Source organism: Bactrocera neohumeralis, chromosome 6, assembly GCF_024586455.1.
Source record: "Bactrocera neohumeralis isolate Rockhampton chromosome 6, APGP_CSIRO_Bneo_wtdbg2-racon-allhic-juicebox.fasta_v2, whole genome shotgun sequence".
Lineage (NCBI taxonomy): Eukaryota > Metazoa > Arthropoda > Insecta > Diptera > Tephritidae > Bactrocera > Bactrocera neohumeralis.
Window position 1 is genome coordinate 16,778,485 of NC_065923.1, and position 24,565 is coordinate 16,803,049.

Sequence of the window (24,565 nt, forward strand, 5' to 3'; positions counted from 1 at the left end):
CTAAGTATATGCAAAAACAAATATGTTTTTTTAATCAAAAGTCGATATAACCCCTTAAAATGGGTAAAAATTTAGTTTGACTTTTTTTTTTTGTCAGTCCGGGTCAAATTTGATCAAAGAGCATATTTAGCCAAAAACTCCAGAAATGTCTTTTTGGGTTATTGATCTAAAATTTTCAAAATGTGGCAACCATAAATATGTAGAATAGATTTTTGTCAGTCCGGGTCAAATTTGATCAGAGAGTAGATTTAGCCAAAAGCTACAGAAATGCGTTTTTGAAGTACCGGTTTAAAATATTCGAAATGTGGCAACCTTAAATATGTAGAAATTGGTTATTGCTATATTAATGCATTTGTATGTGTGTACATATGTATGTATTTATGTAAAGAAATCATCGATCAAAGCCTTGCATCACAAGTCTGTGCTGGTGACCTTCATCCACCAAGCAAAAGATACATCATTCTTCATACCGCTTGATGCAGAGCTCCCTAAACTCTGTGGTATAATGCTTAGCTGCTGACATATGTACAAGTATATACACAAAATTCATTTGCTGCTCATATATTTTGTGTCACTCACAATATTATTTCATTTTATTGATGCTTAAGCACAGATTTCTATAAAAATATTATGCCATAATACTACTGCATGAAGTTGGATTTCCGATTGGCTTCCTTTGCTGCAGCATTGTGGCCCATAAGTGCGCTCATAAATACTCATACTCGTATGTAAGCAAATATTTGTATGGAAGTCTATATATTTCTTCCATTTACGCGGGCCATTTTGCGCCGAGGAACTTGCAGTTTCGTTGCAAAAGCTCGTTGTAGATTCAGCGCACGTCCACAGACACTTACGTCTATCTAAGCACAGCCTCAGCAAAGCAGCGCTGGCATTGTACCTTCTCAACGCTGCGACGCTGCACTGCAATTGTCAATGCCGTTCGAAGTCGCAATGACACACAGCGAGTGACGGTTACAACGGAGACTCCATACGTCAGTGCTATCGAACAATCGAACATATAAGTACATATGTATATACATTATATATACATGTGTATGTATATATGTTTTAATATACATTTGTGTGTGTGTAAAATCAATCAGTTAGTCCGCTAAGGCAGCTAGTCAATCGCTTGGCTGACTACCAGCCACAAATGCGACAAAAGCATTTTTCTGCATTATTGCGAAAATATGTAAATTTGTCGTTGCATAGCCGAAGTGCATACGTCAAAGTGACATTAATATGCGGCACATGCAGCTAGCATTCACACACACATACACACACACGCTGCCAAACACAAAAGCGCATAATTGGTGTTGCTACGTGCATTCAATTTCATTCTGTTCATTTATGACTGGAAAATTTAATGTGGTGGAAATAATAATTGCAGAAAAAAAATTGACAATAAATATTTGCAAATATTAGCCGCAATAATCGCCGTTCATTTTGTAATCACATAACTAATTTTGTATGCAGCGTTGCCACTGTCCGTGGGTTAGGTTCTAACACGCCCCACCGCTTGAGTTCGTAATTGCTTTTAGTTCGCAGAATTTGCAGAATAATAATGTGCGAACCTACGCCCATAAAGTAGAAAAGGAAGAATTTGTGAAGCAAAACAATGAAATAAAAAGTTCATATTAATTCAAAGAAAATATTGACCTAGGTTCTAATGCTCCTCTCTCCCATTTATTTTATAAAAAACTTGTTGCTTTCATCTTTCCTGCTAAAAAGTCGAATGCGTTCCGGTTATTTAGACCAATAGATCAAAGAAACAAGAAAAACGTTAACCTCGTTAACGTTAATATACCCTTCACAGGTGCATTTCTTTTAGTAACTATGTGTTTAGTTTGTTTGGAAGCTAATTGCTATAGTTAACCGATCTGACCAATTTCTTCGGAGATTACATTGTTGCCTTAGAAAATAAACTATACCAAATTTGGTGAAGATACATTGTCAAATGTCAAAGTTTTCCATACAAGAACTTGATTCCGATCGTTCAGTTTATATGGCAGCTATATGTTATAGTGTTCCGATATCGGCCGTTCCGACAAATGAGCAGCTTCTTGAAGAGAAAATGACGTTTGCAAAATTTCAAAAGGATATCTTAAAAACTGAGGGACCAGTTCGTATATATACAGACGGAGGGACAGACAGACAGACGACATGGTTAAATCGACTCAGCTCAACATACTGATCATTTATATATACATATACTTTATAGGGTCTCCGACATTTCCTTTTGGGTGTTACAAACTTCGTGACAAACTTAATATACCCTGCTCAGGGTATAAATATTGATCTAGGTGCTAAAGGTCTATTCCATCCAAAGTAATTTTGAGAAATTCCGAGTTTATATTCTCCTTTGTCGGCTAAGAATTAAAGTCCGTTCCAGTTTTCTAGACCAAACTGCCGTGGGTACGAAATGGGTTCATGTATATGACGTTGAAACTGTCCAACAATCTAGTGCATGGGGCTACAAATTTGAGCCGAAACCGAAATTATACAAATTCGCGTAAGTCCAACCGATGCGTATAACAAGTGTATGCTTATATTGGCTTTGGAGGTTCTTATGAAGGCGATAATTGGTTAGGTTAGGTTATTCTGGTAGGCCTATGAGCCATGCTTAGATCAGTTTTGGCCCTTGGCAATACCAGCTGGGGTTCAGTTACTAAGTCCATGAAAAGTAGTCAAGATGCCTGCGCTTGACCCGAACAGACTCTGTGGCCTCAATATCGAGCAAAGAGGTCTGTAAGTGCCACGTTTAGTACCAGTTCAAGAGCCGCCGTTGGAGTTGTTTTTAAAGCTCCCGTTATGCATTGTGCAGCGAGCCTCTGAAGCTTTTCCATTGGCATTAGGCAGGTGGATTTCCAGACGCCTATCCGCCATATTACTTCATCGTAGAAGACGATAATAAAGATTTGTCTAAAAAGATGTGCAAATGTAGTTTTTTTTTTTTTTTTGGTGTTAGTCCGGTTCAAATTTGATCAAATGAAATCAACTGAAGTTAACTGCAACATAGCACATCGCCATTCCATTTAGCTTGGCACCGTTCCATACATTTAACGTATACTTAATCTCTACTATTCGCCACTCGACAGTTCCGTACTCGAGTGCCTATAACCTGCTCAGTAGCTTGCGCTGTTAATCATTTCTCGTGCTTCTGATATCAGACTAAATGTAAACTTAGACTAAATTTCACGTTTTGGGCCAGCCGAACCGCCACCAAGATCGTATGATATCACATCCTTAGACTTTCCCTGTGGAGATATGTAAAGTCTAAAGTCTATGCGGACAATCCCACTTCGATACAGGCCTTGGGGCAAAACATCACGTGTGTCCTACGTCAGTTACCAGTCGAAATGCTCGAACGAGTCATCGAAAATTGGACTCAACGGATGGACTATCTGAGACGTAGCCGCGGCCAACATTTGAAAGAGATAATCTTCAAAAATAAATGCCAAAGAATGTTCTTTCGACTGATAATAAACATTCACCATTAAAATTGAAGTTTCCGTGTTTATTCCTTTAAATAAAATAAGGAAACTCGAAATGGAAATTCTTAAATAAAATGCTGCAAAATTTCTCTTGATTGCCAACACCATCTATTTGTTGTTTGTCTATAACTATGCTTGATTTTCAGTCTTCCCAAATCTTATAATCCTTTATCGAAAGCAACAACAATTACAGTAGATCAGTTGGAATTGGGACTGAAGGACTTAGGACGACTTGCGCCCTATAGGACTCCCATGATTTTCAAACATATGGTACAGAAGCAAAGACTATCATATAAGACTTAAGCTAAGTCGTGTCATTCATATCAATGCTCTAAATGCTTTCAGTTGGTTGTAACAGAGCAGAATATTGTACTGACCATCTGGGAAAACTTAAGTAATTTGGAAGTCTTAACATCGCAAAACCCGTTTGGCCCAAGATCAATTAAGATCTGGTGATCCTTTGAGCTCAGTAAGGTTAACCTATACCTAGTTGAGGGGGTTTTCACAGGCAATTTTCCTATCGGCGTCCATGCTGTAAGACTCGGAATCTTACCAGTCACCATCTGCAGAAGCTGTAAGAAAGGAGACTTCTGGGAAACATCTCATCACTTCCTTCTTGACTGTCCCGCATTTGGGGTTTCAAGGCTTAAAACTTGGGAGCGCATACCTTCAGACATTCACCTTACTCGCAGGACAACATATAGCAGTCCATGTGCGATCTCTCTAGATCTGCCATCTAACCTAACCTAACGTTGGTTAGTACAGAAACGACTAGTACTGTAAAATTGATTCAAAATCGCTTTATTAATAATAGAAGAAGCCAAATCTGCCCGACCAACTAAGCGAATATTTCACGGAAGTGGTTCCATGTGTCATAACATAAATGTAAATATTTACAGCAATGTCTAATAAAACAAATCACGATTTCAATTGATTGCAAACGAGCAAAATAATTATGTGCAAATAAACAAAACTCAATATAACGGAACGAATATTAAGCTTTAAAATTGCAATATATTGTGCAATAATCACCATACGACAACGACCACGTACATATGAATGTGTGTATGTAAAAGCGGCAAACACCTCGCGCCAAACTAATTACGGCAGCGAGCAAAAATCAGCGCCTGCCATCGGCGTGTTGTCCATTAAAGCCAATAAATAAATTTAATGCAATTCTCATAGCGATTCGATCGCGAGCGACCGCGTCCGCTGCCACAAATTCCCATCAAAAGTTCAAGCAAAACGAATTAATTGACTCCCACGAGCAGCGGGCCGCGCGAGCCACGGACCGTCAGCTACGGAACGCGCGTGAACCAAGCGCTTGCTGGCTGTGATCTGCTGCGTCCGCGCAAAGTCAATTATGAGTGCACATATTTATTTTGTGCAGATATGTATGTACCTGTATGTACATATGTATGTAAGCTGCCGCATGCCGTCGACTTGTAAAACTCATTGTTTACATTGTAAAAAAAATTATACAATTTTCACAAAAAAAAAAACTTGAAATGCTTCGCGCATGTCAATTCATATGTCATGTATATATACCTCTACATATGCATTTATATATGTATTTCATAGTTGAGATAACGGTTGGAAAAATATGCGCCGATCAGCTGATTTCAATTGTGGCGCACAAACATTGCCGATCAGACACCGTCAGTCATCGCGTGTCTGCCTCGTTGCATTTTCATGACATTTGACATGACAGCTAGTATAACAGCTCATACGAGCGGTAGCAACCGTCATCTAGCAAGAGTTGTGGGTAACATGTGCCGCCGCAATTGTTGCTTTGAATAAATAATTAGAGTCGCAAGTGTGGTGAAAAACTAATTAATACAAATGCTTACAAAAGGCGCTGAAACGATTATTTATTCGTATTCATAGTATATGTGTATATAGGGTGATACATTTCAAGGTTCCTACTTAAAAAAAAACACACCGAAACTTCAAATTAAATGGGGAATTCTTATCAATCGAAAAAACATTCTTTGGCATTTATTTTTTGACGATTATCTCAGATGATCCATCCGCTTAGTTTAATTTTCGATGACTCGTTTGAGCATTTGGACTGGTAACTGACGAAGGACACGCGTGATGCTTTACTGAATTTTGCCTGAATCGATGTGGGATTGTCCTCACAGACATTGGACTTTACATATCCCACAGGAAAAAATCTAACGTTGGGATATCACACAATCTTGGTGGCCAATCGACCGGCCCAAAACGTGATATTATCTGCCCACCGAAGTGCTCTCCCAATAAATCCATTGATTGATGCGATATGTGGGAATTGGCGCCGATAACGGTTGCCATTGACGGTTACGTTCGCACCGGTATCATTTTAGAAGTAATATGAACCGATAATTCTACCGGCTAACAAACCACACCAACCCATTATTTTTGCTGGATGAAATGACAGCTCTTGAATCTCTTCTGGTTGCTTTTCGTCCCAAATGCCACAATTTTAGTTGTTTATATACTCATTGAGTCAGAAATGAGCCTCATCGCTGAACAGTATTTGGCTCGAAAACATCGGATCTTCTTGGAACTTTTCAAGAACCCATAGAGCGAATCGATGTCGCTTGGGAAGGTCGAACGGCTTCAGTTCTTGCACAAGCTATACTTTTGATACGCTTTCAATTTAAGATCTCGATTGAGAAAGGGTGCTTCCACTTGGATCACCCATTATAACCACTTGAACTCTACATTAAGCGTAGAATATAGTGAACGATTTAAAGACCTGAGGATCTTATCGAAAGCGTCTTAATTTCCGAATTCTTGCTGACTGTCTGTCGGTCCATTCAAGTGATAACTAGATATTTAAGACTTGCTGCAAATATTCTTAGGCTCTCAAAGGAGATTGGCATTCGTATTCAATTTTAACCTACTAATACTACCTATTGGTAATAGTAGGGAGGATTCTTAGAGCCACAAACTCGAAGCCATGTGCGTAGGCAGTGAGAGATTACACTATCTTATAGTTCTCCTGCCTGTCATGGTTTTAACGGGACGGAGACATTAGCCCAACAGCCATTTATGCTGAGTTTCACCCCAGCAAACTCAAGAATGCAGCAACCACCAGCACAGAGTTTAACCGAAATCCAAGGAAAAATTAGTTTCTAATCGTAATCCTATAAGCTATGGTCCTGTCCAGAGGTTGGTACGGCTGTGAAGACTGCAGATCATTTAGCGTTACTCAGTATGCACCAAAGTTAATTCCTCAAAGTTGATATCTACTTCAAATTACTCAGTGATTTCTGAAATATAAACTAAGCCTGTTAGAGTTCGCAACACTAGTACCAAGTTTCATGTAAGGCCTGAATTAAGAAAGTAGAGAAGAACTTAAAAGTATGAAAAGTTTTATATTATATATATTTTGTTAATCGATTTATCGACAAATTTTTGAGTTAATCAACTTTAGAATTTTTTAAAAGGTTATATCCCTTCCAAATTACTAAATATCAATTTTTCGAATGCATATTTATCGAATGCACAAATATTTGAGAATATTTTTCAAAAATGTATCCGGCAAATAGTTGCGGAGATGTGAGAGTATTTGTAAGACGAACTTAGTACAATCGACACCCAAACCTTAAACGCGATGTTTTCAAAGTCGGTGAGGATAATTTCTCCGAAACGATCGTGAACCGATCGACTTGAAATTTTCACAGTTATATTTGTGAGGTAATGCTCGAAGAATTTTATTTTCTGACTTGCAAGTGGGTATACATAATTGCTTAAATACTGCAGAAATCGAAGAACATGGTGAAAGATTTAGAAATTGTGAGCTCTATCGAACGAATGATGACTTCTAATTTCCCGGTACCCCTCTTCTTGATTTCTGCTGTGTATACAAATTTACGTATTCCGCATTAAATGAAATATGAAAAATGCACTTTTCTGCAGAGTCAAAGATTCTGAAGTTCCATCAGACTTTTGAAGCCCCCGCTTTGTTGAAAAACAAGGAAGTCTCCGCCATTAGATATGTCATAATGCATTTCTTGCTCAATACTAATTATGCGAAGGTAACTTGACTCAATATCAAACTAATCACGCATAATGGAGGCTTCACAGGAATTTTTTATTATTTTTTATGAGATGAATGCAGTAATTCACATAATCTTGGCGTATATCTCGGCATTACCTGCTTATCGCTGTCATCACATGTGCGAGTATGTGACGCAGATATGTTTTCCTAGCAGTGGCAATTGTTTATTGCCTGCAATTCCGCAGACAAAAGTAATAAAATATATGGCAGAAATGGAAAAAATGAAAAAAGACAGACATAAATTGCATATGACATGTGTAAATGCAGTCACCACTGTAACACATGTGCATGTGTGTTTGCGTATGAAGGTGTTGGCGCATACAAAGCTGCTTGAAGATGTTGTGTTTATTGACTTCATACTGCATCAGCTTATGTATATAAACATTTTTGTATGTATGTATGTGTAGGCATGCATGCATTTGTTTACAGCGATGATTCAGGAAGTTCACAGGCAAATTGTACGCTTTCGCTATGCCTACACATCCACACACACACATACATATGTACTGACACATGCTTCATTTAATAATCACATAAATAAAATGCTATTCACCGACCTCCTGACTGACGTTTCAATTTTTTTTATTCATAAGTCACTTTAATTAAAATGTCACACTGTGTTTGTATGTACATATGTATATATACATATGTATGTAAATATGTTTGTATAAATATATAGTATAAACTTTAGTTTATGTGTAAATTGTAATTTGAATAGAATATGCTCTTGAACTTGCGCTTTTTCCTTCCATCTTCTTTAGGTGTGTATGTGAGGTCTGTTTATATGGAAACTCGCGAGGTCTTGAGCTTACTGTGGCTACTTGAGGCGGGCAATTGAATTAGTTGCGTGTGATATTTTTCAGATTTCTTTATCTTCTTGTGAATACTTACGAAATTACAAAAGAAGTGAGCTGTTACTTTATAGGTATAATACCTATTGTATAATGTAGCAAATAGAGTTGCCACCTATGCTGAAAAATAAATTAAATTGTAAAATAAGTAAACTTTTGATGAAAAGCAGTACTTGTCTCCCTATCACTTAAATTTTTGAAAAAAGGGTTGCCACCTGTCTTCAAAAAATAATTACCGTTATGGGGTTACCAAATTATTACTGTAAATTAAATAAACTTTTGAAGTGAAATAGTACTTTTACCGCATTCTGTCAATTTTTTTCGAAAAGTGCTGCCACCTGTCTGAAAAAAAATATTATGTAGTTGCAGTATACATTTTTGTATATTAAATAAACTTTCGAAGTAAATTATTAATTTTATCACGTTCTGTTAACTTTTTGCAATAAGTGCTGCCACCTGTCTGAAAAACAAAAAAATATTAATTGGCGTTATGGGTTATATCCACTTGCAAGTCAGAAAAACGCGTTTTCTGTTATTTTTTGAAGAGATAAATACAAGTAACTCTCCAAGGACCACTCAAAAGGGCTTTCCAAAAACAGACGCATTTTCTAAACAAAAATGTACACTTCACTTGTAGTCCCATAAAAATCGAAATGATTCTCAAAAATCCTAATACCTTCGATCACTACAAAAATACCTAAGAAGGACGTGTGAAAATTTCGAGTCGATCGGTCCAGCCGTTTCGGAGAATTTTTCCTCACCGACTCTGAAAACAAAGTTTCGAAAAAAAAACGCGTTGAAAGTTTTGGAAGTCGATTCGATTAGGTTAGGTTAAATACACGATTCTAACAGAAATCTTACTTGAACAAATTTTAAGGCCGGTCCATTGTTGTACCTAAGGATTTGAGCTCATCATAAATTTGTTGAGATGACTAATGAATAGTATTCGATTACGTCTCCTGGTTCGCCGAAGGTCATGATTTATCCTCATTCTTTCAGATACTAGAAAATGGAGGAGAAAGTGCCAGAATGTCTCCACTTCAAATTGCATCCGACTGTATTTTTTAGCCATATAGTACGTCCAATAAGAACTCTTAGGATTTCATCAGGATTAATTTTGTTCAGTAGAAGTAAATGAGTAGATCTCCTGCCGTAGACCCGCAGGATCTCACAGTCACATAGAAGCTGGTCATCAACTAACCTTTACAAAAAGCTGCTCCTAATTTCTGTGGGGCATTCAACCACAATTTGCAATCCAATGGTCAAATCTGAACGGCCAAGCATCTGCAGCTATGAAAGCACCTGGTTTTCCTTATGGGCTGGAACAGAATATTGCTGCAAGGTTTAATGGTCTTCGTCGAAGAGAGTATTGCATAACTGCTTTACCGGGCCTAAGAAGGCTCATCAACATCCTGCTGGTACACTTTTGGCCCAGTTTTAATCCCTTTCTCACAGAAGACTCCTCATCAAACCATTAACGCAGTTGGGTGGTGACCTCGACTATTATAAAATTTGGACTTTTATAAAACTTGTTTGATTAATGAAGGATATTAAAGTCTATCCAAACCCAAAGTTTAAAACATATTTCAAAGAAACATTTAATAACTAAATATCAGCATTAAAAAACATAAAATTTATTTGCGCATAAAATAGTATAAGTTACAAATTGTTCAAGAAAAAATTCTGAATTATTTTACATATTTTTACGATCGACTTTTCGATGCAAAACAGTAGCAATTTTCATATGGATCAATTGTGATATAACCTTGATTTTAAGCCCATATTTACACCATTTGAAGAAACAAGAACCAAGTTCATTAAAGGACGCACGTCCTCTCCCAGTGGCAATAATTCATAGTGACGTAAAATCTTAGAAATCGTACTCTTCATCTCGAGTAAAGCAAATTTTTGACCGACACAATTACGTGGACCAGCACTGAAGGGAACATAGGCGAATGTGTTTATTTTTTCGATGTTATCGCTGTAAAAACGTTCGGGTATGAACTTTTCGGGATCCTTAAAATACGCAGGATCACGCAATGCATGATAAATCATAACTGTCACATTGGTATTGGCGGGATAAAGCTTGCCGTCTAAAAATGTGTAAATCTCATTATAAAAAGATCTGATTTGTGGTTATACACACAATTTCTTAACTCACCTAAATAAATATCCTGCTCAATGTAACGTCCAATAGAGGGTACCGGTGGATACAGACGCATCGATTCTTTTATAACACATTCCAAGTATTTTAGTTCCTGTAGATCGCGTAACGTGATCGGTCGCTGCTTATCATCACCGATCACAGCGCGTATCTCCTCGAACACCTTCTGCTGTACGTTCGGGTGACGCGAGAGCAAATAACAAGTGAATGAAATGCCGCTAGTCGTGGTATCGTGACCCTCAAACATGAATGTGTCCACTTCCTCGCGTATATCGTTGTTGGTCAGTGGTTGACCATTGGTCTCTGCCAGCAACAACATATCCAGGAAAGCTGTGTGTTTTTTGCGGCCAACATCTTCGTCGTCGTCGTCTTGTTGGTCTTCGGGTATTTTGGTTTGTGTTGCTTGTGGATTTTTTATATTTTGTTCCAGCAGCTTTCGTCGCTCTTCGATAACTTTCCCGGTGAAATCGTGCATTAACGCAATGCTACTGTGGAGCTGCTTATATGTGGAGTTAGCAGTGAGCCATAGCCAGAAATCGAACCTCTGCAGCATTGATACAAAGCGCGCCGAAGTAATGGCCGAAACGCTGACGGTAGAAATAAATATTGAAAAAATAAAAATAAAATTGACCGTTATAGTTGTTAATCGTTCGACCCCAGCGGTCCCTAATGATATCACAATACTCACGTTCGCACAGCTTTCACATAAGGCAAATCTGGTTGCAACTGCGCATGAATTTTCACACCCATGGCGGTTTCTAGTAAATTAAAAAAAAAAAAAACATTTAATACTTCCGGATTCCTCAACAACTCGGTCAGTACCCACCCGCTATCACATCCAACGCCATGGCACAAACAAACGAATACAGATTCACCACTGTCTTACCATCAGCTTTTTCCCTCAACAAATCCATCATAACATTACTTTGTCGCTCAAAAACTCCTACAAATTCTTCCAAGATTTTAAAATGGAATGTAGGCGTTATGATCTTTCGTCGACTATGCCATTTAGATCCGGTGCTAAGTAGCAAACCCTCACGCAACCATGGACTTAGCAACCCGTAAAGATTGTTTTTCGTCAACACTTTCTGACTGCTCAATAGTGGTTCGAGAAATACGGGATCTGCTGTCAAAATAGTCGACTGGTTCAAAAGCCATAAATTGCAGGTTTTGCCGATATTTTTAAGCACTTCGCCGGTGAACTCGATCATATCTATTGAATGAGAATTATATATAGTTTTTTTTTATTATAAAATGTTGTTGCTTGTTCAATGTTGATTACCAGCTGGTGTCTTTTTGATGAGATGATGTGCCACGCCTATAATCGGTAAGCTTGGCATAGAGTTAATGCCATTTTTCTTGAAAATCTCGTTATGTCGCCTTTTTCTCAAGTAGTCGCCGACTATGAGCAACGTCAGCAGGCCTATCAAAAGCGCTAAAAACATATTTTTTTACTCAATCGATCAAGAATCGCAGAAACCACCCACTGCCTTTTGAGGCAAAACCTCAACTATTTCGCTGGCGATTAAATTTTTTCATCTAGCAGTAATGCAGTAAAAATTTCGATGGTATAACCGATTAGATTAACATGCTATTAAGATAAGTTGGGTACATCAAGCATCAAGATATGCATTGGACTTAACGATTAGATAAGTCATTGCATTATTATTGATTCTATTTTTAAGATTGGTAATGCTTACAAAGCACAAAAATGTGTTTAATTCTACTTTTATCATAAAATCAAAAAAAAAATATTTTATTTTATCTTTTCTTATCTTAATACCAATAACTGTTATTGATCCCTACGCCTTCGGAAATTTTATCGAATTACATACATACATATCTTCCAAATATTAGACCAGTAAGCCAGGTTAGGTTATAGTGTCACACTATACATAGAACTTCTGGTCCTTAGTAATGCCCGATGAAGGTTCTGTTTAACTTGAGCTGAAATATACGTCATACGAGAAGCCAACGCCAAACCATAGCTAAAGATTGACACGACTCATGTTATTTTTGGTTTGGCATTTTATCATGGAAAGACATACATATGTACGTCTAAACAACCTTTACAAATCGTTCAACTTTATTTGTAATGTTCATGTTCCTTCAACTTATGGTCAACATAATCGGCCATAATCTTGAGACTCAACATTCATTATTGAATAATATTGAACCGAATAGACCACTTCCAGCACGCAGTGAAGAAAATATAGCAGCCATAGCTGAGAGTGTACACGAAAACCGTGGAGAGTCGATTCGGCGTCGTTCGCAGCAACTCGGACTGACGTATGGAACGACTTGGCGCATTTTATGTGAAGATCTTAAAATGAAAGCGTACAAAATACAGCTTTTGCAAGAACTGAAACCGCTCGACCTTCCCAAGCGACATCGCTTCGCTCTATGGGCTCTTGAAAATTTCTAAGAAGATCCGACGTTCTCGAGCGAAATTTTGTTCAACGACGAAGGGCATATCTGGCTCAAAGCGTATGTAAGGAAGCAAAATTGCCGCATTTGGGCCGAAAAGCAACCTGAAGAGATTCCAAAGCTGCCATTTCATTCAGGAAAAAACACGATTTGGTATGGTTTGTGGGCTGGTGTAATCATCGGTCCATATTTCTTCAAAAATGATGCCGGTGAGACCGTAAACGTCAATGGCAACCGTTATCGCGTTATGATAACCGACTATTTAATGTCTGAAATTAAAGCTCGTGGTCTCGTCAACATTTGGTTTCAATAAGACGGCACCAATGCCACTTCCCACACATCGCATCAATCAATGGATTGAGGATTATGCTACAAGAAATGTACTTGTGAAGGGTATTTGGGAAGGAAATTTGTATCACTATTCTCCAATAAGTGAATATATTTGTTTTGCAATTTGTCCCACTGTCGCATCAGCTGTTTTGTGTTGTGCTTTGAACGGCGAGCGTGTTCAGCATTGCAGCGCACGTTTTGCGAAGTCTTTCTATACATTTTTACCGCTTCTTCATTGTGCTCTTCTATGTATTGAATTTCTACGATTTCGTTTATATTATTCTCATCGCATTCTGCTGTGTTTGTTTTTCATTTGCTGCGCTGTGGCCAGCTTGCCATGTGCGGTTTATTTCAAATTCTGCTGCCGCCGCTTTGTTTTCTTTCGATTCCGCTTTGTTTGGCTTTATTTATAGCTTGTCGGTTTTTAATTTCGTTTTTTTATTACCCGCGGAAACATACATACACATACGAGGGTTTCCCGCAACTGCACTTGCTCTGAAATTTATTATCAGCACTTTTGCTTTAACGAATTTTCACTTTACTCCAATTCACAGCACACACACATTTTCCCCAACGCTGGCTCTTTGCTCACAGTGCCAGTTGTAACAGCTCATCGCAATCTCGACTCTCTCTTTTAATTGATTTTCTTTTCATGTTTTTCGGTTTTTGTTTTAATTCTTTCGCTTCGTGTGCCCGCTGACACATTCTACATGTGTTTCTATTAGACACTTGATTGCCTCTGGCTCTATGTGCCTCTTTGTGTGCCTTCTGTTTGTGTGTGTGTTTGTGTATTCGTGTGTGGCTCCCCACATGTGGGTGTATTTGTGCGTTGGTCGTTCGCTCTTGGTCTGGTGAGAGTTCTAGGCACTTTCGTCTATGCGGCCGCCGTCAGTTGCAAAAGCGGGCATCTTCAAGTGGCAAGTAGGTAGCTAATAGTGTCGCGTTCAACGTGTTTACGGTGCGAGCACATCCGCGTTTCGGTTTTGGCTTTGGTTGAGTTGAAAATTCACTTTTGTGGCACGTTAGTGAAATTCATTCAGTTTAGTTGATGTTTTTTCGCCAAACGGATGTCTAGTGTGTGCTCTGTGATTAGCAGTGGTTTCTATTGGCGGAAGTGAAGATCTGAAATTGGGTTTCTCTTTTAATAGCTGTGTCTTAGGTGAATTCGCATAGAATTTTGTGAAGAAAATAAATAAAAATTTGAGAAAATATTTTAGGTTTAATATTTTTAATACATACTTAAAGCAAAATAAGTGTGTGTAATTTAATAAAAAAAAATTCAAAATATTTTTAAGTAAAAAATAATTAATTCATGGTGTAAAAATAATTACGAGAACATAAACACAATAACCAAAGGGATTAAACCGAAATGAAAATTTTTAGTTAAAATAGAGAAAAATATATTAAATATACTATGTGTATATAAACAAATTTTAAATAAAATTTTAATAAATATGTAAATAAATTAAAAAAAAATAAATTAAATTAAAATACAAAAAAATTAATTGATAAACCTATTAAATAAATAACTGAGAAATTTAAACAAAATGGAAAAATAATAAAAAAAAATTGGTTTGATGATTAAGTGACTAATTATTTTTAATTTTTAACATTTTTTAATTTTTCATTTTTATTATTAACTTAAAAATAATTTATGAAATTTAAAATAAATAATTTGAATCAAAAAGATAAATTGTAATCAAGAAACTTTATACAGAAATATCAAAAAATTAAATATAACTGTTTGTAAAAATATTAATAAATACTTACAGATTTTTTAAAATTTCATTAATTACGTTAAATTATCTCTTCATTAAAATATTAAATTTAAAGCTTATGAAAATATAAAAAATACAAGAAAATTGGATTTTCCTGATTTAAAATATAATTATAAAAAATTAATAAAAAAATAAATAATTAATAAAAGATTTAAATAGTCTAGTTAATTATTGTTTTTTTTTATTTTAATAAAATTGCTCTAATTAATTATTACTTTTTATATTAAATTATCTATTTCAATTAATTAATTTTTTATTATTATTCAAAAGAAACAGCGTATAGCTTTTCTAACAAAAAATTTAAAAATAAACGTAAAAATATAAATAAACAAATTTATAAGATAAAAATAAATAATTTATAAAATAAAAAAATAACAGAATATTAATACAAGATTTTACTAATAAATAATTTTCAGTTTAAAAATCATTTAACTATTGAATTGTGGGTTTGAAAAATTTACCAAAACACAAAACAAAAATATTTCATATTTTCAGGATATAAAAAAAAGAAATAAATAAAAATAAAAAATGATGAAGAAAAAAATTAATTACTTATCTTCTTAGTATATATGTACATATATTTAGTATAAATAAAAAAGATATTAAACAAATTTCAAGAAAATTTTCAAAACTTGATTAATAAAAAAAATTAATAACAATTAACTTTTTTATTAATAAAAATTAATTTTTTAGAAAAACTTTTTATAAATTTATTTTTCAAAAAAAAAAAATAAACTCTATTTCGAAAAAAATTAAATTAAAAATTTTCTATTTAAGTGAATATTTCCAAAAAATATTAAACTTGGTAATATTTCCAAAAACAAAAAAAAAACATAAAAAAATTAAATTAAATATTTTAAAAATAAAAAAATTGAAATAAACTGCATAACTTCGAAAACAAATTTATGTAATTTATTAATTGAATAAAAATATTCAAATAATTTCGAAAAAAGTTAAATTAAAAAATTTTCAATTAAGTAAATATTTTCGAAAAGTTAAATAATATATTTGAAAAACAAAGAAAACTAGAAATAACTGAATAGAAAAATTTGAAATAAACTACTTTTTTTTAATAAATAAATAAATTTTATTTCGAAAAAGTCAAAATAAAAAATTTCCATTATGTGAATATTTTCGAAAAATAAATTAAATAATATGTTTTTAAAATAAAAAAAATAAAAATAAATTAAACTGCATTATTTCAAAAACAAATTTTTGAAATGGCATATTTTCGAAAACTCTTAAACTAAGTAATTTATAGATAAGAGAAACTACATATATACATAGTTTCGAAAAAGTTAGATTACAATTTTTTTAATTAAAGGCATATTAAAATAGAAAGATTTTCAAAAAAATTAAAATAATACAAAAACAGAATTTTTAAGATAAATGAATTGGACTATACATTCAAAAACAAAGTAAACAAGAAAATTGCAAATTAAACAAATAAAAATATTTTCCAAACAAGAAAATGAAATTAAAAATTTTCAAAATAAATACATTAAAATTAAGTTAATCTTCATAATTTTTAAACAAAAAAATTTTTTGAACAACTAAATTAAAAATACGTTAAAATGCACAATTTCGAAAAAAAAACAAAAAAATGTTTCGAAATAAATACATATTTTGAAAAAAAAAATTATAATTTAATTAAATTTAAGTTTTCAAAATAAATAATATAAAAATAAATTATACTGAATAATTTCGAAAATAAAAGAAAAATTAAAAAAAAGTGTAAAATAAATAAATAAAAAATAAAGTAATAAAAATAAATAAATTAAAATTAAGTTAAACTTCATAATTTCGAAACAACAAAAAATATGTAAAAAAAAATTGTTTAAAATAACTAAATTAAAAATGCATAATTTCGAAAAAAAACAACAAAAAATGTTTCGAAATACATAAAATCATATTTTGCAAAAAAAAAATTTAATTAAAAATTTTCAAAATAAATAATCCTATAAAAATAAATTATACTGAATAATTTCGAAAATACAAGAAAAATTAAAAAAAAGTGTAAAATAAATAAATAAAAAATAAATTAATAAAAATAAATAAATTAAAATTAAGTTAAACTTCATAATTTCGAAACAAAAAAATATCAAAAAAAAATGTTTAAAATAACTAAATTAAAAATAAATGAGTTAAAAATAAGTTAAAATGCATAAGCAAAACAAAATAAAAATTTTTTGAAAAAAAAAATGAAAATTAAATTAAAAGTTTTCAAAATAAATAATATAAAAGTAAGTTATACTAAATAATTTCAAAAACAAAAAAATCAAAAAAAAATTAAAATAAATAAAAAATAAAGAAATAAAAATAAATAAATAAAAAATAAAGTAGTAAAAATAAATAAATTAAAATTAACTTAAACTTCATACTTTCGGAAAACAATAATTATCAACAAGTTTTTTACAATAAATATATTAAAAATAAGTTAAATTTATTAAAATTTTTATAAAGTAAAATTCAATATGTTTTTTTAATATAAATTGAAAATCAGTTTAGCTGCATATTTTCGAAAAAAAAAATTATTAAAAATATTTCAAATAAACTAATTTTTCGAAAAACAAATAAATAAATAAATTTCAAAATAAAAAATAAAAAAAATATCAAAATAAAAATTTAAAAAAATCTCAGCTGCATACTATCGCAAACAAAATTAAAGAAATCGAAAATAATTACAAATGAAAGAGTTGAAAAGTGCAGTCAACAGCAACAATTTGCAGAAATAATAAACAACAATAATTCAAAATTCTGTTTTACCCCCCGTAACAGTCGAGCGTTCTCTGTGTATCTCGAAAAAAGCGTTGTGTATGGCATAATACACACATAAACATATATACAAAATTAAACAAATATACAAGCCACCGCAAACAGTTCTTCGGCTCATAAAATAAAGTGCATTGAATTATAATAAATTTACAAAAGCAAAACCAACAAATGCTGCTTACATGTGTCCGTATGTTTGCCATACATATGTATATGCACGCGCAAGTGTAATCCATGCAGTCACGTAAGAATACTTAGCCGCCTTTAAAAATATAAATAAACACAGCGACGGAGCAACGGAGCGACGGCTGCGTGTCTATTTGCCATCGCTGTGAGATAACATATCCGACAGATACACACCGTAAGCGCCTAACGTTCTGTAAAAAGATAAGAACTGCATGCACACACTCGCCTAAGCGGCTGTGGATATACATATGTGTGTGTGTGTGAGTGCGCGTGAGTGCATTAAAGTAAATAAAACGTGATTTGCTGGTAAATGCACTGGCATTGTCTCACCAAAGCGCACATATGAGAGTGTGTGTGTGCAAACATACATAAAAATAATAACGAAAAAAGTGATACTCCAACAATAACAAACCTTTGAGGTGTTTATCTTGCAACGCAACGTTGCACAATCGCAATCACCTTACAATCGCTTAACCAGCCACCCACAACACTTTGCACCGTTAATCTGTGTTCTGTTCCAAGTGGAAATAAATAATTACCGCTACATTGACAATCGACAATCCGCAAGCCGCCATCATGCTCGCCATTAAGGAGTGCCTCATACGCGAAGGTGTCTTGAATTTGACGTCAACGGCCAATCTGGGCAATGGTGCACTGGGCGATGAAGAAAATCGAGTTGGTGGAGTTGGCGCAACTGTTGCAGGTGCTGCTGCAACCGCCAACAGCAACAACATTTATGGCAACAGATTTAGTGACGCAGCCGCTGTCAGCAACAATTTGCGCGCCATTAGCGCGAATTACACTTACAACAATGATAATCGTTATAAGCGCTATAATGATAAAATGACAGCAACAACAGCAGCAACAACAAATACAACAACATTGGCGCTCGAGCCACAGCTGGCCAAGTTGAGAGATCAAAGTTAGTATTTAAATTGACACTTATTGGCACACATTTTTATATTTTCTGAATGGGTGTGTGTATATGTACATAAGTATGTGTGCATGTGTGTGTCAATATATAGCGTGTAGCGAGCTACATGTATTAGCACTAATTATTTGGTATTAATCATGCATTACTCATTACTAAAATTTAAATCAGTGCTGTTTTTAAATGTATATATGTAGGTACTAATAATTATTTCCATTTTTGTTGTTGCTAGTTTTTCATCTAATTTTGGCGTTTTGAGTCAACACTTTATTTTATATTCATTTAAATTTGCCTTATGATCTCAGATAGTGGTTTAGCGCGTATAATATTGTTAAGCTTTATAGAGTTGCCGCCAACAAAATATTTAGAAATAAATTTTTTAACAAAAAAATTAAAAATTTTCACTTCGATTTTTTTGCTAAAGAAAAAGCTTAGTCAAAATAAACAAAAGAATAAGTGCAAGGTTTTGAATCAATATAACCAATATATATACCTAAAACTTTCGGATATAAATAACCGAAATCAGACATAGGAGGAAACAAAAGCTTATTTTTGAATAAATAATGTACAAAAAATAAACAAAAACAAGAAAAAACGTTAGATTCGGTTGCAACGAAGCTAAATACCCTTCACAGGTGCATTTCTGTTAGTAACTATGTGTTCAGTTTGTATGGAAGCTATATGATATGAGATTACATTATTGCCTTAGAAAATAATATATACCAAATTTCGTGAATATATCTTGTCAAATGTGAAAGTTTTCCAATTCCGACTTTCGGGTATACGTAACCGAAATTAGACATAGTGAAGAAATTAAATAAAATTTCAAATCATATTTCATAAGCCATTAAAAATGGCATACTAAAATTTTTAAACGATATCTATATTCGCTTTTTGAGCTACAGCCAACAGTCGCTCTGTTCAATCAGCTCCATCTTTATATTTAAACGTTTTTCTCAAAGCCTCAAACCTTGTTTGGGGTATATGATTTGCTATTGCTAAGTTCTTATACAAATCACAAACACTTTGCGAAAGTTAGCATTTTAAATGAAAATCATCCATTCTGATCTGACGAGTTTTTGTCCAACTGGAGCTTTACTACGTCTTATCAGTTTTGTAAAATTATCTTACTTCTTTCTTCTTTTTTGACAGGTGGCAACTCTATTCTAAAATGCTATATGCTAAAAATTAAGTTTCCCCGGTTTATGCTTAGCATACATTTTACAATTTACTGCTCATATTCATTTTTTTCTTGCCAGGTGGCAACTCTGGTTAAAAAAATATATTTTAATTAAGAAATTGTCGATTACTTTCCTGAATATTGCTTCAACGAATTTTCAAATAAGGTGTAAATTTTGTCATATTTTAAACAGTTTTACTTTTTTCCTATAGATGGCAAACTATGTTTAAAATTTTTTTTTAGTTTTATTATAGACGAGATATCGTGAATACTCTTCAAAATACTTTGTGAATCATATTCTACTCAGTTTAACTTTTTCTTTAGATGGCAACTCTGTTTCTAAAAAAAATTTTAATTAAGAAATTTTCTTTTCTGAATATTTTCTTAAACGCTTCCAAGTTTGGTGTAAATTTTGTCAAATTTTAAACAGTTTTACTTTTTTACTATAGATGGCAACTGTGTTTAAATTTTTTTTATTAGACGAGATATCTTGAATACTCTTCAAAATCTTTGTGAATCATATTCTACTCAGTTTAACTTTTTCTTTAGGTGGCAACTCTGTTTCAAAAAAAAAATTTTAATTAAGAAATTAAATAAATAAATAAGTTGTCGAGTGCTTTTCTGAATGTTTTCTTAAACGCTTTCAAGTTTGGTGTAAATTTTGTAATATTTTAATTGGTTTTATTTTTGTATAGATGGCAACTTTATTTACAATTTTTTGTTTTTATTAATTATATTATTGATGTGATATCTTGAATACCCTCCAGAAGACGTTCTGAATCACATTCTACTCAGTTTAATTTTTTCATAGGTGGCAACTCTGTTCCAAATTTTTTCTTTTGGCAATTACGAAATTTACCAAATACTTTCCTGAAGATTTTTAAAAGTGCTACAAATTTTTCATATCTAATATTTTTCAATAGGTGGCAACATTGTTTAAAATATTTGTTTTTTTTTTTTCTTTTTTTTTAGTTATAATATAATCGAGATATCCTGAGTAATCTCACACTCCTGAGGACTTTCTTAAATTGCTTAAGTTTTGTGTATTCTAATTTTTTGAAGGTGGCAACTCTATTCGAAAATACGTAAAAATTTAAAATTTATAAATACTTATATGCTTTTTTAATTGAAATCTCTTTTTAATTTATTATATGTATGATGTAATAGTTCTCTTTTCCTAACCTAACCTTTACTCTCTTCCCAATTATATTTTTATGAGGAATAGTTTATTTTTAACCACATGAGATTTCCATTATAATCTTTGTACCTTTATAAATACTTACATATCTACATAGCCATATACTTGTGTGAATAGGCTCATATTTCACAATAGATCTCATATCTCCACAGGTTGTTAACTTCTTTCGAAATAAAAATAAAACAAAAACGTGTGTACTTTTCCGCTCGCTCTTCACATGACCAATTATTTTTGTTTAATAACTCAGCTGTCAGTCAGTCATACTAGTTTTGAAGTTTATTGCTCTTCGGCTAGAGATCTCTAACTCTTGATATTTTCTGACATAACTACATAGGTACACATATCTAGACATGTATATATATTTAGATATATGTATGTATGTGCTCGTCTGTACTTAAATAGGTATGTGATGTACTACTATCTGACGCTGTGATATTTAATTTTTTTTGGTAAGATCTATGTCATGATATCATAGTCTATTTAACTATTATTAGTTGCCGTCTTCGCTTGCGTCTCATTTATAATAATTAAGTTCGTGTTCTTTTCTTCTTCTTTTCTTTTTTGGAATCATAATTGTTGTGACATACAGTACTCATTTAAATGAGATCATCTTAATAATTGAGTGCATATTATCTCGAGTTAGTAGTCAGAGCAGGTGACACGTTTGGGGGTTTTTATGGATGTTACATAGTCTCTAGAACATTACTTCAGATATATTGAGGAAAAAACTTTTAAGTTACGTTTAGACATGCCAGTGTTGGGAAGTATCAAATACTTAAGAGAACCGAATTTTTCGGTATCGGTGCTTTTAGATACACATAATTTTCATGTGTGGTGTCAAGTACTCTCTGAACATAAACCTAATATTCGTAAATGTAAAAAAAAATTTCCATAAATATTTAGTATATTTCTATATTATGAACTTTTGAAATATGTGTTGAAATTTCTTTAAACAAATTTGATAATTCTCGATTTACCTAAAAGTGAAATTTCTGATAAAGATCTCAAAAATATTTATCTGAATATCATTTCAAGACTATATCCAGTATATTGGCCAGCTTTTTTAATATATTTTTGATATACCAAAATGCCGACAAATTATTTCAGATGACTGCTCTTCTATTGAGAGTATATATGTATGTAGATATGGATGTCTAAATATCTGATTTAACTTCCTTTTACTACTATCTTGCACTTCGAATCGTTTCTGAGCATTGATAACAGATAATTCGGTACTTATTGGGTACTTTCGAGTACTTTGAATCGTTTCTGAGCACTAATACAAGAGAGTTCGGTACTTATTGGTTACTTTCGAGTACCTTGAATCTATTTTGAGCACTAATACAAGGGAGCTCGGTACTTATTAGGTACTTTCGAGTATTTTGAATCGTTTCTGAGCATTGATAACAGAGTTTTCGGTACTTATTGGGTACTTTCGAGTTATATGTACAAATTTGACTAAGAATTTTTTACTTATTGGACTTTGTTGGCCAAATTGCTAAACAATTTAATGCAACACTTAAATATAAGAAAGTGTGGCAACCCAAAAAAAAAGATAAAAAATAGCGCGTAATATCCCAGATTAGTGTGTAGCATAACTAAAGTGCTTCCACTAATTTAGTCTGCCACTTTCTTATCCTCCTCCCCCTTTCTCTTCGGCAAATAATGCAAGTGTCTTTGCCGGATTATGTGCTCTGAGTGCAAGTGAATGAAGTGAGCATACAAATAGTTTTATTATTAGCTCACCAAAACTGCATATACACAAGTGATCACACCCATTCAGCTATATACTGTATATAAGGCAGAATTATTTAAATGTTTCTGGTTGCCGGCAAGTGCTTAGCATAAGTGTAGGTATTTTCGAATTTTAAGTGTTTTTTGTTTCGTTGCTAAAGTAAATATTTATTTATGTACAAATGCTAATGTATCGGCCTACTTACACATTTCTCTTAATCTGAAGCGCATCAGTCAATCGATTACACGAGCATCTTAGTATTTAAACTTTTAGAAAAAAATCATGAAAAGCTCTTTTTTTCTGACTCACAATATTAAGGGGTTATTTCCATTTGTGAGTCAGAAAAAACGAGCTTTTCGTGACTTTTTTCTACAGATTTAATAGTCGGCGAATCATTTTGAAAAAATGTTGGATTTCCTTGACAATCCGTAGACAATCCCAAAAGCAAGTCTCTGGCACTGAGGAATATTTTTTTTTTTTTGCTTCAAATTATCTAAAATCCAAATAACAAAAGAAAAATATTACTAAAAGGTGAACCATTTCGTGAAGGTTCCCTACTTTTTTTTATAGAAAACCACAGAAACTTCAGATTTAATCTTTGGCATTTATTTTTTTTTTTTGAAGATTTTCTCTTTCAAATGTTGGCCGCGATTATGTCTCAGATGGTCCAACCGTTGAGTTCAATTTTCTATGACTCTTTCGAACATTTCGACTGATAATTGGCAAGTGACACGCGTGATGTTTTGCTCCTATGCTTGAATCGAAGCGGAACTCCCCGCGTAGACTTAAGTCTTTACATATCCCCACAGGAAAAACAGAGTGATATCACACGATCTTGGTGGCCAATCGACCGGCCCAAGACGTGAAATTATCTTCAGCTCACCAAAGTGTTCTCTTAATAAATCGATTGATTGATGCGATGTGTGAGAAGTGGCGCCGTATTGTTGAAACCAAATGTCCCCGAGATCACGAGCTTTAAATTCAGGCATCAAATAGTCGGTTATCATGGCACGATAACGGTCGCCACTGACGTTTAAGTTTTCACTGGCGTCATTTTTGAAAAAATATATGGACCAATGATTCCACCGGCCCACAAACCACACAAAACTGTTGGTTTTCTGGATGAAATGGCAGCTCATGAATCTCTCCAGGTTGTTCTTTGTCCCAAATACGGCAATTTTGCTTGTTTGCATACCCATTGAGCTAAAAATGGGTCTCATCGCTGAATACAATTTCGAAAAAATCGAATCTTCTTGGAACTTTTGAAGAGCATATAGAGGAAATCAATGTCGTTTGGGCAGTTCAGTTCTTGAACAATCTTTCAATTTAAGATCTCGACGTAAAATGTGCCACTTTACTTCGTGCTGGACGAGGTCTATTCGGTCGAATATTATCGAATTATGAATGCTGGGTCTTAAGATGGGTGATGGTGTTGCGAATAGCATGCTTAGTAGGCGGATTATGTTGA

General features: G+C 33.3%; 2 protein-coding genes across 14 annotated transcripts in view; one reads left to right on the plus strand and one right to left on the minus strand.

Annotated features, from left to right (window-relative positions):
* LOC126763630 (supervillin) overlaps positions 1-24,565 on the plus strand; it is a 473,985-nt gene that overhangs the window by 213,380 nt on the left and 236,040 nt on the right. The window contains exons 1-2 of one of the 13 annotated variants that reach the window (XM_050481331.1): positions 14,204-14,476; positions 17,874-18,975. The exons of 11 other annotated variants lie outside the window; for them this stretch is intronic. In XM_050481331.1, coding sequence (XP_050337288.1) covers positions 18,630-18,975 — 346 coding nt within the window. In that variant the 5' untranslated portion in view covers positions 14,204-14,476; positions 17,874-18,629. Of the gene's footprint in view, positions 1-14,203; positions 14,477-17,649; positions 18,976-24,565 lie in introns of those variants that run through there. One more of the 13 variants, XM_050481330.1, reaches the window with a different exon arrangement.
* On the minus strand, positions 10,044-12,274 carry LOC126763642 (probable cytochrome P450 4d14). Its single transcript, XM_050481348.1, has 5 exons — positions 11,843-12,274; positions 11,387-11,773; positions 11,249-11,318; positions 10,558-11,147; positions 10,044-10,489 (listed from the first exon to the last, which is right to left on the minus strand). The coding sequence occupies exons 1-5, from the start codon at positions 12,003-12,005 to the stop codon at positions 10,146-10,148; spliced, it is 1,554 nt and encodes a 517-aa protein (XP_050337305.1). The 5' UTR covers positions 12,006-12,274; the 3' UTR covers positions 10,044-10,145.

Coding starts and splice junctions, on each gene's coding strand:
- LOC126763642 (XM_050481348.1), bottom strand. CDS start 12,005: ATGTTTTTAGCGCTTTTGATAGGCCTGCTGACGTTGCTCATAGTCGGC. Junction 11,774..11,842: donor CATCAAAAAGACACCAGCTG/GTAATCAACATT, acceptor CTCATTCAATAG/ATATGATCGAGTTCACCGGC. Junction 10,490..10,557: donor TGAGCAGGATATTTATTTAG/GTGAGTTAAGAA, acceptor ACACATTTTTAG/ACGGCAAGCTTTATCCCGCC.